Source organism: Amphiprion ocellaris, chromosome 23 (genome assembly GCF_022539595.1).
Source record: "Amphiprion ocellaris isolate individual 3 ecotype Okinawa chromosome 23, ASM2253959v1, whole genome shotgun sequence".
Lineage (NCBI taxonomy): Eukaryota > Metazoa > Chordata > Actinopteri > Pomacentridae > Amphiprion > Amphiprion ocellaris.
The window spans coordinates 12,605,006-12,620,222 of NC_072788.1; the positions used below are offsets into that span (position 1 = coordinate 12,605,006).

At 36.1% G+C, this 15,217-nt stretch overlaps 1 protein-coding gene and 1 long non-coding RNA gene across 2 annotated transcripts; one reads left to right on the forward strand and one right to left on the reverse strand.

Moving 5' to 3' along the window:
* Positions 1-2,301: 2,301 nt before the first annotated feature.
* Positions 2,302-5,217, reverse strand: LOC118471036 (uncharacterized). Its single transcript, XR_004848247.2, has 3 exons — positions 4,849-5,217; positions 4,651-4,752; positions 2,302-4,075 (listed from the first exon to the last, which is right to left on the reverse strand). It is a non-coding gene; the product is annotated as an uncharacterized LOC118471036 (long non-coding RNA).
* A 1,604-nt stretch (positions 5,218-6,821) lies between these two features.
* LOC118471035 (interaptin-like) lies at positions 6,822-14,282 on the forward strand. Its single transcript, XM_035953106.2, has 6 exons — positions 6,822-6,881; positions 8,370-8,469; positions 8,628-8,969; positions 10,307-10,591; positions 10,688-10,822; positions 11,411-14,282. Exons 2-6 carry the CDS (start codon positions 8,379-8,381, stop codon positions 12,352-12,354), a joined length of 1,797 nt encoding a protein of 598 aa, XP_035808999.2. The 5' UTR covers positions 6,822-6,881; positions 8,370-8,378; the 3' UTR covers positions 12,355-14,282.
* Positions 14,283-15,217: the final 935 nt, after the last annotated feature.

Consider the following 15,217-nt stretch of genomic DNA (forward strand, 5'->3'; position numbering starts at 1 on the left):
GCTTGTGCCACCACTGGACCATCTGTGTTAAGGCCTGCCATCTGCTGCCCTTTGGAACCCTGGAACTCCCATTCCCTCATGGTCCCTCTGGATCCATCCTGCCTCACCACACACCAAATCCACACTGCTTCCTCTCCCTCGGACTCCCCTTCTATCCCTTCTGCACCCAGATCTTCCACCTTGTATTCCAGTCAGCTAAATTCCTGTATTGCTGAGCCAGACTGGCCGTGTAGCCAAACTGTTAGGTTGTTATTCGGAACGTTGTCTATGGTCATTTTTAGATTTGTACTCTTTAATCTAGTTTGTATTTTGATCTCGTATTATTGCCCCGTTTCCCAGGTTAGTATAGTTCTAGTATTCTTTGTGTCTGTGTTGTTTGTTCTGCTAACTGCCTGCTTATGTGTCACCTTCTGTGGGTTTAAGGCTTTCATCTTTAGTAATTCTAGTTGCAGTTATTCTTCTGCCCGTCCTCTAGAAGTCTTATAGTCCTCTGGCTGTCCTAAGCGGATCTTGCCTTGCCTTGTTTTCCCTTCCCATTACAGCCAACCAGTTACAATTGTAGTACTTCCTGTTATTTGTTCTTTATTGTAAATAAAAGCTTCTACATTTACTCATCTTGTCATACTATGGCTCTGTTTGGTGTAGACGTGAAAAGACTTACTGTGTGCTGCAACACACATTCTGACTTAAAGGTCACTAATAAAGAAGAGTATCCAGTGCATATTTTAAGTATAAACATTTTGGAAAAGTCAGGGAACCATACAGGAGGGTACAGGGTTTGGTTCTAGCTTCTCCCAGGACAACGCTGAGGATCATCAGACCAAGAGAGCAGCAGGTTTGGAGGTGCTGCTAGTGGTGGAGACCTGCGTTGACACTGGTTGTGTTGGCTGGATGTTTCTGAGAATGTTGACCACGTGCACCTCAGCCTCTTAGAAACCATAATAGTGTGTCACTGATTCCACAAAGGAAAATTAAGAGTTTTCAGAGTCATTGATTTAATGCTGCACGATGCTTTGTGTTCCGCTTGGTCAAAACAAATTAAAGCAAAAATTTATGAGAGTTTCTTCTCAAGCTAATCTTACTTTATATGAACTGAGACACAGTAACACACATGCAACACATCACATGCTGTATTTAACGACAGAACTTTAATTTCAAGAATTAAAACTCTGTGATGATACCTCTTTGTGAGGATTTCTTTTTGATAAGTACACTAATGCATTTTCAGTTTAGTCAAACTGGTACATATATTAAGACTTTATAGTGTTTCTCTTGTGACTTGTAGATACATTTATGCACAATAACTCTGCTATGCAAAATGTTTTTTACTTCACTTTTCCAACATGACTCACAGCTGAAATTGTCAGTATTAACCAACCTCTAAAAAGTGACATTTCATTGTACTAGACCATTTATGGGGAACTTTAATGCCATGTCCATATTAGTTCTAACTCTTTTCTTTGTCCAGATATCAAAAAAGGCTGCTTCCAGTTCACTGCCTATCAAATAAATCAGAAAGAATCCTGGAAAAATAGTTTTTAGTTTTTGTCTTTCTGAATTACAAGTAAAGTTTGGCATCAAGCACGCAGTAACTTTGATGTTTCATTACTTTGGTGCATTTCCTACATATAGAAGTCAGTGAATTAAAAAGGGAAGTTAAAAAAAAGATTGCTTAAGAGTTATCTTCTGAAATGTGCTGCATAATTTTCACTGTGTCACTGTGTCTGACAGATGTTTCGCATAATGCTGAATCACTTTGGGAGGCCTTCTCTGTCCTTTTATATTGCGCCATATAGATTAATGCATTTTATTGTTACTAAAATAAATCCTACATAAAAGATGTAAACTACAGCAATGTTAGCTGAGCTCCTCTTAGTGACACACAGGCTTCCTGGGATGATGATTTGTGTTTTTTGGGGGGAATAAAATAAAAACAGTACGTTATTTTGGTTTTTCTATTTTTATGTATCTTTATCTGTGGAATATTTTCAGAATTAGGCTGTTAGTGATGTGCTGTCCATGCATGAGGGTGATTCATCACTGGTTCACTGTAATGAAATAAAAATAGTTCTGATACAATCATTCGTGTTGTATTTTAAAATTGTGTTATATTATTTCTTGTGTTAAATCATCTTAAAACTATCACATAGATGTAGTGGAGGAAGTTTTTTTAATGAAAGGTAGGGATTCACAGGGAAAACACTTGATTTAGATTCTTCAAATAGGTTTTAAAATAAAATATTACCTGTTGGCTTATAAAAGTTAAATAAACCATAGCATTTAAAATGTGTATAATTTTAATAATATACAGAAACTCAGCAAAGCTGGACTGGTGTAGACTCCCACAGTCAAGAATGAACTTTAATGTGGAATAAAACAGCAGCTCTGTGATTGAAAGGAATAAAAAACAACCTTATTGCACAAAAACTGTGCAATAAAAATGGAATCAGACAACATATTAACTATCAATACCAGCAGAGAAACTCTTCTAAAACATGAAGAAATAAATCTTCATGGGAAAAAAAGACCAAAACTGGAACCAGTGTCAAAAATAAAAAGCAGTATTTGTACAAATAGTGATTCAATCTTTCACAATGTATATTGCAACTATAAAATTACAGTTTCATTGTATTGAAATATGCAAAAAATTAAAATAACATTATTTTACGGATAGTTGCTGTTAATTTCACAATTTTGAACAGTTTTGACATAGTTTTTCTTTCAACATTGCTACCAGATTTTCACATTTTTGACATTTTTTTCCCGCAGTGCAGTAAATAAAAAGATTTAACCAAGAATGTAAAAAAAAGCAGTTTGACACAAAATCTGTCACCAAAATCAACCCTGTTTCCCTGCTTCTTAGTTTGAGTTTCATCATCATCACTTCATTAAAAATCATCGTCTGACACTCTGATTCTCTAACTGCCGTCCAATTTTTTAAATATATTTTTTCTGTAACTTTTCACTGATTTTGAAGTTAGATTTAAGACTTGTAAGTTAAAATTGTTTTAAGAATAATGTAAAAAAAAAAGTAATCCAACTTTCCTATTTGAGTGACGTAAAATTAGTCATCAAGAAAAATCCCGTTCACACCAATCAACCCTGTTTCCCTCCATCTTAACTTGAGTTTCATCATCATCCAAGATCTTCGTCTGACTCACTCTGATTTTCATTCCTGTTCTTCATCTCTAATTTTCTAATAGTCTCCTCTTTTTCTTTAGTTGCTTTCATTTTCCTCTGTGTCATAGTATCCACTACTTTATTAGATCTTTCCAGAGCCGTCTCTAGTCTCTTCAGCTGTTTCTGAAGTTCTTCTTTCTTCCTCTGCAGATCTTTCTCATCTTCTTCTATCTGTGTTTCTTCATTTTCATTCTTTGACTGAAGTTTTCTCTCCACTTCTTCCAGCTGCTCTTTGAGATCTTTAATCTGCTTCTCTTGTTCTGTCTTGTTTCCCATCAGTCTCGTAACTCGTTTTTCATATTGTCTCTCATCTTGTTCTTTAGGCTGCAGCTTTGACTTCAGTTTTTCCATCTCTTTGTCCAGACAAGGCTGAACTTCCTGCAGATTCTTTTCTTCTTCTGCCTGTAGATTATTTTCTGTATTTTTTACTTCTATCAGCTGCTCTTGTTTTGTTTCTTCATCCATTTCACTGTTTGTGTTTTCTCTTACAGCTTCAGTCTTATCACCTCCATTGTTCACATCTCTTTCTACTGGACTATTTTCACTGGTTGCTGTGTCTTCTTGATCTTTATCTGAATCACTCATGGTCTCCAGAGGTTGGTATGTTTGTCTTTGTCTATCCACTAAAGCCTGTAGTTCTGCTCCTCCAGGACCATGTTGTGTCTCCGTCTCTTCTTGTGTTTGAATCAGATGATTACTAGTTTGACTCTGGTGTGTTTCATCTTCTGTCTGAATGTCAGATCCTGTTGTTTCACTCAAGGGATTTCTCTGCATTTTCACATTTTCTGCTGCTTCTCTTTCAATCAGAGACTCTGTTAAAGCATCATTTCTCCAGAGCTGTTCGTCTTCTCTCTAGTTTTCACTTTTTCTTCATCGCCGTGGTGCTTCTTCTTCTCTGTGTGCACAAACAATAAGCAGTTTCTGAATCCTTTTTGCTCATTCTGTGTTGTTTTCTTGCAAATTTGTGAAGAGAGAGAAAAAAGGAAAGAGTTGCAAAAGCACAGCAGAGATGTTCTAAAAAGACATTTGGCAGGATTTAAGAAAACCTAAGCATGTGTAGACTCAGGCTCAGACTATTGTCTTCACTTCCAGACTTACTCTGGACTGAATTGTGGAAAACAGCCTTTAAGTACATGGAATCTTACAGAAGGACATTTGGAGTGGATGGAAAATTGATTTGTTGCATCAATGACAGAACTCAAATGTATTTCTCAGCCCTCAAAATTTCCTGTGTGTATCTGATGAAGTTATGAGGCTCAGAAATGATGGAAAAAGTAACATGAATTAAAAAACTCAACATCTGGACCCACTTTGATGTACTTCAAGGGTCTGTAACTCTGAAAATATTCATAACATGAAGGTAAAACTTTGCATGGCTTCATTAAATATGAATAAGTTGTTGTAAATAACAAATGGATTTTGAGAAGTCAGATTTGCTTGATTTTATCTACGATGACTCTCCTGACTTACTCAGTTTGATTTGTCTCCATTTCCACACAAAGACGACGACTGCAACAATAAACATGATGCCAGCAATCAAACCGATGGTGGCAGCAACTGTGACAAAATCATCTGAAATGACAAAGTGCATCACAGAAATTAATTCATATAAGATGCAAACACAGTTGTATAAAGACAAAATGTGATAATATGATTGTCTTAATCTACCTGGAACATGAATCCATGTCTCTCTGCTCTGGTTGATGTTGTTCTGCTGGACTCTGCAGGTGAACTTGTTGCTGTGTCTCTTCTCCACAGTCACTCTGCTGCTGACAGTATAGAGGTCATCAGGACCTCTGAATGTCTCTGTCTCTTCACTGTTTGTTTATTGTCGCCCTTGAGATTAGTTTCGCTTTTATTTGCAGCAAAAAGATCGACGATGTGGACAAAATATGGTACATCTACAGCCAAACATTCTTATTTATAACGTTACACTCACTGATTTCGTCATTTAAATATTTTTTTCGATGTTCATCCATATATAAATGTGTGAAATAAAGTTTCATATCAGCTGATCCCGACGTGCAGTGATAATAAACATACTGTTAAAATAAAACTCGGACTGTAATGTCTTGATTTGATAATATAAATATATATACATATGATTATAACATTTAGCAGAACATCTTCATACCTGTTGTGAGTTTCTGAAGGTCTCCAGCTGACATTAAAATCAGTCAAAGTCCATAAAAAAGGGGAGGAGCAGCTGCTTCCTGAGTTTATTGTTTGTAGGTGAAAGCAACAGATTGGTGCATTTTGGAGGTTAGTTTCCTCTGTAATATAAGCAGTCCTGCATGTAGTGATAAATATTAAACTAATACCCAAGACTACACTGATAATGTACACTGAACTTTAGTTTCACAGTCTCTTTACTCCTCAGTTTTTTCTTTTTTCTTTTAATGCAAGTTAACTTGGTGAGAAATGGAAAGAAAAAAAGCATACATGGAATAATTTTTTCTACATCTTTGAAAGCAGTAGACAGAATTCCTCTTATTATCCTACTGAAGTTCAGCACATGCCAGTTACAGTTAGAAAGACAGGAACAATTAATGCAGTATATCTCATGTCTAGAACTTTATTAGCTCCAAAGGATATTCTTGTGTGAGAAATTGTTCGGAAGCTGCAGCAACTCAGATATCTGTAGCTCTGTCAAGCTGATTTGCTGCCATAACAGAGCAGCCTGAGGATGAAGTTCAATCAATCCTGATCACAAAAGTCTGATGAACTGAGCTCTCGTTCTCCACAGGTTCCTCACTGATGGGTTTTTTTCTTTCACTGCATTTTCCAACACCAGATATAATCAGAAGTCCAATTCGGGTTGGGGCCGTTTCGCCTCTCATCTGGGAGGCAGAACTGAAGGGGCTCTTGGGTGGGGGGTGTTCAGGCTCAGCAACCTGGTGGATGGAGATTCTTCATGTCCAGTCTGCTATGAAATAATCAGGAATATGCAGATACAGCTGCACTATTGGGGATTATGCAATATCTGTAGAATATAGATGTCTGTTTGGGTGTGTCTGAAATGTGTGTTTTTAGTGTATATTTTATATAATGTGATATTTATTATCTTTTTTTAAAAAAATTAACACCATTTCTCTTAAGATTGCACTTAATTTCATGGCACGGGTTGCAACAACAATAAAAGATATTGAATTGAGTTTATTTGAACTCTGCCACCTGCTGTCAGGGATCAAGTATTTCCACAGTGAAAGGATTTTTACTGAAGAAAGGGAAAAGAAACTCAGAGATAATGACCCAAAAAAGTAGGGCTTTTGTTTTTTTGTTTATTTGTTGCTTTTTTTTCCATTTCTCAGCAAGTTAATTTGGTCTTCAGTTTCTTCTTCTTCTTTTTTAAAGTACTAACAGCAAAATTTAATACTGAGGAGTAAAGAGACTGTGAAATTAAAGTTCAGTGTTTATTATACAAGAGCTGCAATTATGTGTTTTTGTGTGTATACTACTTCAATATATATAAGCATTTATGTTGTACCAGTGAGTTTTTCTTTTGTAATTTTGGATATTAATTCAGTATTTATCTCTACATGCAGGCCTGCTTATATTACAGAGGAAACTAACCTTCAAAATGCACCAATCTGTTGCTTTCACCTACAAACAATAAACTCAGGAAGCAGCTGCTCCTCCCCTTTTTTATGGACTTTGACTGATTTTAACGTCGGCTGGAGACCTTCAGAAACTCACAACAGGTATGAAGATGTTCTGCTAAATGTTATAATCATATGTATATATATTTATATTATCAAATCAAGACATTACAGTCCGAGTTTTATTTTAACAGTATGTTTATTATCACTGGACGTCGGGATCAGCTGTTATTAGATTTTATTTCACGCGTTTATATATTGATGAACACTGAAATAATATTTTAACAACGAAATCAGTGGGTGTAACGTTACAAATAAGAATGCTTGGCTGTAGATGTACCATATTTTGTCCACATTGTCGATCTTTTTGCTGCAAATGAAAGCGAAACTAAACTCAAGGGCGATAACAAACAAACAGTGAAGGGCACAGAGTATGGGCGTTTGTTTTGTTCGATTATTCTCATAAAATAAGCCTGAGACTGAGCTGAAAATGAAGTCATGCTTCAGTTCAATCTCCAACTGTGTGTGCAGTTTAATTCACCTTTGCGCATGAACTGAAATGTAGCTTTAAAGCAGCAGGTGGCGCAGTGAGCAGGTCATCCACAGCAGAGAATCCTGATGAAACCACTGCCTATTATCTCAATATGGGGTCAGACTAGAAAGTGATTTTTTTTTTTTTTTTTTTTAATTAAAAACAAAAAACTAAGCTGTTCCTCTGTCAACTCTTTTAAAGACAATAAATTCAATACTTAGGATTTAGGAACCAGATTTTTTCTTGCCTCTAAAGTTTTGGAATGAAGTAGCAGTTGTATTTTATCACATGAACAGTTTCCCAGGACGCACCACAGACTGCATATTAAAGATGGATGTAGACTCTGGGTCTGGAAAGTGATTGTAGAAGAGTCTGGCTCACTGGATGTAGATTTTAGGTATAATCTTGCCACTGGACGACATTTCAAGCTGCTTTCCTTCTGCATGTTACTCTTTTGGAACTCCTCCTTACATAAAACAACAACCTCTGAGCAGCAACCTTACACACTGTCAAAAAAAAGTCAGATATTGTTGAGGGATTGGATTGTACTGTAAGGCAGGCCTGCAAGTTGTTGTTGTTGTTTTTGTCTCTACAGTGAATAATCAATTTTAATGACAGGTCGTATGTCAGTATTTTACTGTATCACTGTTGCAGAGTTCTTCCTTTAATTCCACCTAATACGATTGTGATGGATTTGAAGAATTACAAACATCCCAGAGCTTCTGCAGACCTTGAACATGCATTCTTTCTAACAGCCAGCAGGGGGTGACTTCTCCTAGTTGTTTGAAGAAGAGTGATTTTATAAGCTTGAACAGTTGTAGTCAAACACAACTAAAGCAGACGTCTGAAACATGTCATTAAACAAAAATCTTTTATATAAGCATTTCTTATAAAATAAGGAAAAGTATCAGAGTGTTTTTTTTAAGCTGGTAAGATGGGTGTCAAGGTTTCCAGGACCCCGAAAACAACCATAGAATCATTCAGATAAGTATGCTAAATGTACTTTCTTTTAGTTTTTCTTTTATATCACTTTATTGTTGTGATGTTTCTATTTGCAGATCTCCAGGATGGTTTATGAGAAAGTCAGACAGTCTGGTGCATCCAGTGTTCTGATATTCCATATTGCTGTCGTCCTCACACTGATATACTCATGTAGAGGTAAATTAAACACATTCACCTGGTCTATATTTACATGTAGAATTAGCCTGGTGATGCTACAGATACAGTGTAGCATCCAAGTGCAACAGTATGGCTATTTTTAACATGTATTTGGTCTTCGCTGTGGTAATTACAAACTAAAACCTCTTTCTTGTCAGGTCAGTCACAGGTGATTGGTCCACTGCATCCAATAGTGGCACTGATTGGTGAGGACATTATTCTGCCGTGTTACCTGAAGCCTGTCATGAATGCTTTTACCATGACTGTGGAGTGGGCCAGGCCTGATCTGAACCCGAGATTCGTCCTGGTGTGGCGTGACGGTTTGGAACTAGAGTCTGAAAAAAATCTATTGTACAGCAGTAGAACATCACTGTTCACTGATGAACTGAAGCATGGAAATATTTCACTGAAACTCTCCTCAGTGACACTTTCTGATTGGGGAACTTACAGATGCTTCGTTCCAGAGTTAGATAGAGACTCTATTATTCAGCTTGTTGTTGGTAAGTGAACATAATGTGTTAAGTTTCATTTTATTTGAAATGAATGTTTTTATAAAACAGCTCTGATTCTTACATGGTGCTAGAGCATCTGTAAAAAATATTCACCTTCTTGGAAATTTCCCCCTATATTGCTTTTTGACAACAAATTGTGAACAATTTAATGAGACTTTTTTTTTTAACAAGAACTTACAAAAATACTCTTTAGTGTTTCAGTGAAAACAGATTTGTAAGTTAAATCAAATAATTACAAATATAAAATGCAAAATCGGTGATCGCATGAGTATTAACCACCTTAAAAGTGACTCATCTAAGTCAATACAAGGGCAACCAGTTCGTGATGGAAGTCAAACAGTTGAAAGTGAAATGAAGATCAGATAGTGCACTGAATGTGTCTCAGTGATTGTAATATAAAGACATCTGTATCTGGAAGGTCCAATCACTGGTGAATCAGTACTCCTGGATATAACTACACCATGAAGAAAAAAGAAAACTCCAAACAACTCAGTGAAAAGGTTTTTGGAGAGCATGAGTCAGGGGATAGATACTAAAAAAACTGAAGTCACTGAATATCCTTTGTAGTACAGTTAAGTCCATCAATAAGAAACAGAAGGAATATGTCACATGTTTAAATTTGCCTGAAGCATGTTGTCCCCAGAAACTAACCAAGTCACCAAGCAACAAAGAGACTAGTGAAGGAGGCCACCAAGACACCTATGACTCCTCTGAAGGAGTTACAAGCTTCAGTGGATGAGACAGGAGAGACTGTTCATGTAACGATTGCTGTCTTTTCTTTACTAGTTACAGCTTTATGGGACAAAGAGAAAGACACTGTTGAAAAAAAGTCATTAAATATTCACTAAAGTTTCAGTAAAGTTCTGAGTGGGAGACTCTGAAGTCAACTGGAAGAAAGTTCTTTGGTCTTATGAGACCAAAATAAAGCTTTCTGCCCATCCAACTAGACAGTATGTTTGATCGATGACAAACACTAAACATTATCGCAAACGCATCATCCCCACCATGAAGCATGGTGGTGGAAGCATCATGATGCAACAGTTAACATTGTCTGTTGTTATACAGACTTCATGTCTCATATCAAGACCAAGCTGTCAATGCTTCTTTTATCCTCACTGTAATGTTCTTAATTTATATACATCTGGATAAAAAGCAGATAAAAGTGTTACATTAAAGCTGTAGTTGGATGAGCTCCCACACACCTGATGTGCCAGACAGGGCTATCACTAATGTAACCCGTGATAAAGTTCTGTGTTTAGGGAAGACAGAAGTTGTCCAAGAATGCATAAAACCACTTTTCAAAACTTCTTGTCTCCCATCATCAGGTGCTGCTTCCTCACTTGTTAACATATCAGAGATCAGCAGAAACAGCAGTGCAGTGGAGTTACAGTGTAAATCTGCAGGCTGGTATCCAGAGCCTGAGGTGTTGTGGCTGAACGGTGAGGGAAACGTCCTCTCTGCTGGACCTACAGAGACATTCAGAGGTCCTGATGACCTCTATACTGTCAGCAGCAGAGTGACTGTGGAGAAGAGACACAGCAACAAGTTCACCTGCAGAGTCCAGCAGAACAACATCAACCAGAGCAGAGAGACATGGATTCATGTTCCAGGTAGATTAAGACAATCATATTTTCACATTTTATCTTTACACAACTGTGTTTGCATCTTATATGAATTAATTTCTGTGATGCACTTTGTCATTTCAGATGATTTTGTCAAAAACCCGCCTCCTCCCAATTCTGGTTCCAGTTCAGTTGCTGCCACCATCGGTTTGATTGTTGGCATCATGTTTATTGTTGCAGTCGTCGTCTTTGTGTGGAAATGGAGACAAATCAAACTGAGTAAGTCAGGAGAGTCATCGTAGATAAAATCAAGCAAATCTGACTTCTCAAAATCCATTTGTTATTTACAATAACTTATTCATATTTAATGAAGCCATGCAAAGTTTTACCTTCATGTTATGAATATTTTCAGAGTTACAGACCCTTGAAGTACATCAAAGTGGGTCCAGATGTTGAGTTTTTTAATTCATGTTTTTTAATTTGTGTTACTTTTTCCATAATTTCTGAGCCTCATAACTTCATCAGATACACACAGGAAATTTTCAGGGCTGAAAAATACATTCGAATTCTGTTATTAATGCAACAAATCAATTTTCCATCCACTCCAAATGTCCTTCTGTAAGATTCCATGTACTTAAAGGCTGTTTTCCACAATTCAGTCCAGAGTAAGTCTGGAAGTGAAGACAATAGTCTGAGCCTGAGTCTACACATGTTTAGGTTTTCTTAAATACTGCCAAATGTCTTTTTATAACATCTCTAGTGTCCTTTTGCAACTCTGTCCTCTTTTGCTCTCTTCATACATTTGCAAGAAAATAACACAGAATGAGCAAAAAGGATTCAGAAACTGCTTATTGTTTGTGCACACAGAGAAGAAGAAACACCCCAATGATGAAGAAACAGTGAAAACTAGAGAGAAGACGAACAGGTCTGGAGGAAATGATGCTTTAACAGAGTCTCTGATTGAAAGAGAAGCAGCAGAAAATGTGAAAATGCAGAGTAATCCCTTGAGTGAAACAACAGGATCTGACATTCAGACAGAAGATGAAACACACCAGAGTCAAACTAGTAATCATCTAGTCCAAACACAAGAAGAGACGGAGACACAACATGGTCATGAAGGAGCAGAAGTTCAGCCTTTAGTGGATGGAGGAAGACGAACCAACCAACCTCTGGAGACCATGAATGGTTCAGATAAAGATCAAGAAGACACAGCAACCAGTGAAAATAGTCCAGTAGAAAGAGATGTGAACAATGAAGGTGATAAGACTGAAGCTGTAAGAGAAAACACAAACAGTGAAATGGATGAAGAAACAAAACAAGAGCAGCTGATAGAAGTAAAAAATACAGAAAATAATCTACAGGCAGAAGAAGAAAAGAACCTGCAGGAAGTTCAGCCTTGTCTGGACAAAGAGATGGAAAAACTGAAGTCAAAGCTGCAGCCTAAAGAACAAGATGAGAGACAATATGGAAAAGGAGTTACTAGAGTGATGGGAAACAAGACGGAACAAGAGAAGCAGATTAAAGATCTCAATAAGCAACTGGAAGAAGTGGAGAGAAAACTTCAGTCAAAGAATGAAAAGGAAGAAACACAAACAGAAGCAGAAGAAGATGAGAAAGATCTGCAGAGGAAGAAAGAAGAACTTCAGAAACAGCTGAAGAGACTAGAGACGGCTCTGGAAAGATCTAATAAACAAGTGGATGTTTTGAGACACAAGAAAATGAAAGCAACTAAAGAAAAAGAGGAGACTATTAGCAGATTAGAGATGAAGAACAGGAATGAAAATCAGAGTGAGTCAGACGAAGATCTGTGATGATGATGAAACTCAAGTTAAGATGGAGGGAAACAGGGTTGATTGTGTGAACGGGATTTTTCTTGATGACTAATTTTCCATCCATCCATTATTTATACACCACTTAATACTCACTAGGGTCGCGGGGGACTGGAGCCTATCCCAGCTGACTCAGGCGAAGGCAGGGGACACCCTAGACAGGTCACCAGTCTGTCACAGGGCTACATATACAGACAAACAAGCACTCTCACATTCACACCTACGGGCAATTTAGAATAATCAATTAACCTCAGCATATTTTTGGACTGTGGGAGGAAGCTGGAGTACCCGGAGAAAACCCACGCATGCACAGGGAGAACATGCAAACTCCATGCAGAAAGATCTCGGGAAAGCTGGGACGCGAACCAGGGACCTTCTTGCTGCAAGGCGAAAGTGCTAACTTTGTGGATTTGTGTTCATTGAAAGTATACTTTTACAGTCATACATTGGAGAAGAACAAGTTTGTAAGAACACAGTTTTATGATGTGGATATTATGTACAGATTTGACCAGATTTCTTTCTTTGATTTTGTTTTTTTTTACAGCTATCGTGTGATACAGAAATAACTATTTTTCTGTGATTTTACTCCAGTTTATGTGTATTATTTCAATCCTAATATGCATGATTTTCCTTTCCAGTAACAACAAATATCTGTAAAATATTGATATTTTTACTGCTTTTGATACAGCATCAATTAAGTGTAATTTTACAGTCAAACATTGTAAAAGAAATAAGTATCAGTTTTTTTTATGTGGACATTATTTACAATTTGATCTGTTTCTGTACATTTAACATATAAATTATTATATATTTTATCAGGTTTAACTAGTTATTTTAGATAATTGTACAAAACTGAGAAAATGTTCAAGAAATAGTCTTTTTTTTTTTTTTTTACAGTTTAGACATGTTGACATGTTTTGGTCATGGAAAACACCAGAATGTTGCCTGCAGACTTGCTTTTCTAAATGTTTTCGTAGTATTTGGTTTTATGAACTGACAAAATCAGTCTTTATCTCATGTGTATCATTCATGCATGTGTTTGTACATCAACAATTTCAGTATGAATTCTCAGAGCTCCTTTATGTTTACACTTCAATTCTATATTTTTATTGTTTTTCATGTCCATAGTTACATTTTGTCCCACATTTGATGTGCTGTAGACCTTTATATTTCATAGCCCACATAACACATCCACTGTATTTATCACAACATGTGGCTGCTGTTTCTCTGTATTTTTCCACTAATCTCAAAACTAGAAAGACCAGCAAGTGTTGATTTGTGTCTAAATACAATCTGACTGCCTGTGACTGAAGATTTATATGTATAAAAAAATCCACATGAATATGAATTTTTCTTCTTTTTTCATACTTTGAGTAATTCACTTGTTTCTAGTTTGTGTTGCTGAGCCAGGAGAAAAGTGATGGATTAATCCTTGTTAAAGTGTGTGAAGTCAAGTCAGAATAAAACCACTTTGAAGCTTCGGCTTAAAGTCACAGAGACGCTGCATTAACAGATTTGTAGCACAAGACTTTATTCTTCATGCTGCAGAAGATTCATTCCAGAATTGGAGGAGATTTTATGTTCCACTCATCAAATTTCACATAATCCATGTGCAAAATTTTAGTGGGTTATTATTTAGTGGATGGTTGCTGAGTAAATTTACTTGTCCTGAGACCAAATATTTTAAAAAAACAAATTGGAGAAAAGAATGTTTAAAAATATTTTTTAAAGCAGTAAATAAGTTCCACCGAAAATGTATCTGTAGACAATTAGTATCATAATTGTGTATATATATTTTTATGTATCTTACATGTATAGACAAATTGTTATAAAATATTGCATAATATACAGGAAACTGGAAATTATCAAGAAAGATTTTATTTAAAAAAGGTGGGACTAAATAAGTGTACATTTTTTTCCTCACGCCCTTTTGAATATGTAGATGTAGTCCAGAATTGTGGAATATTTCTTTGCTTCATGATTTTGTTTTGCATAATCATATATATATATATAGTATATATATATATATATATATATATATATACTAGTATATATATATATATATATATAGTATATATATATAGTATATAGGATTCCAATATAAATATCTCCCAATCAAAGTTTAAAGTAGGGATAGCTGGGTTTTATCTTTCACTGATTTGTATCACTACCTACCTAAGCCTGATCCTTTGTCTACTGTTACACATCGTAAATTTAAAAGTAATTCTTACTAATGCATCACAATCAACTTGTTGTTTTTTTAAAATTTGAGTACCTTGGATAGTTGATTTCTCTTTATATTGCTCTCTTTAGCCACAGATGCTTTTTCACCAGCTGCATCGTCGCATAAGTCTTTGTCATGGTGCCCCTTTATTAGCCAAACCCCCACAATGCTCTCTGCTTGCTAAAAAAGAACTTCATTCCTCCTCTGGTCGCTGCAGTATTAAACAGTAAGAGGCTCCACATTTGACACATCCAGGTATGACAGCTAATCTACAATAACTGCAGGAAATATCTGAATACACTTTTTTTCTTTAGTCTAGACCTGTTTTTTTTCTGATTAATTTGTAAATGCACTTTTTCTGTAATCTTGGAAGATATTGTCTGTAATTTGACAAAAATAAAAATGGATAAAATAACAGTTTAAATCTTAATACACATAATTTTTTTCTTTCACAATGCAGGAAATACCCGTAAAATCATTAGGCTTTGCTAATTTAAGGAATAAAATTGTATAATGTGTCTTTTTGCAATGATTTTACTGAGATGCTATTGTGGTTTTGTGAATTACTTATTGTCAGGTCCCTCCCTCAGAACCAGTTTGCCTTGGCAGACCTTAGCAGGG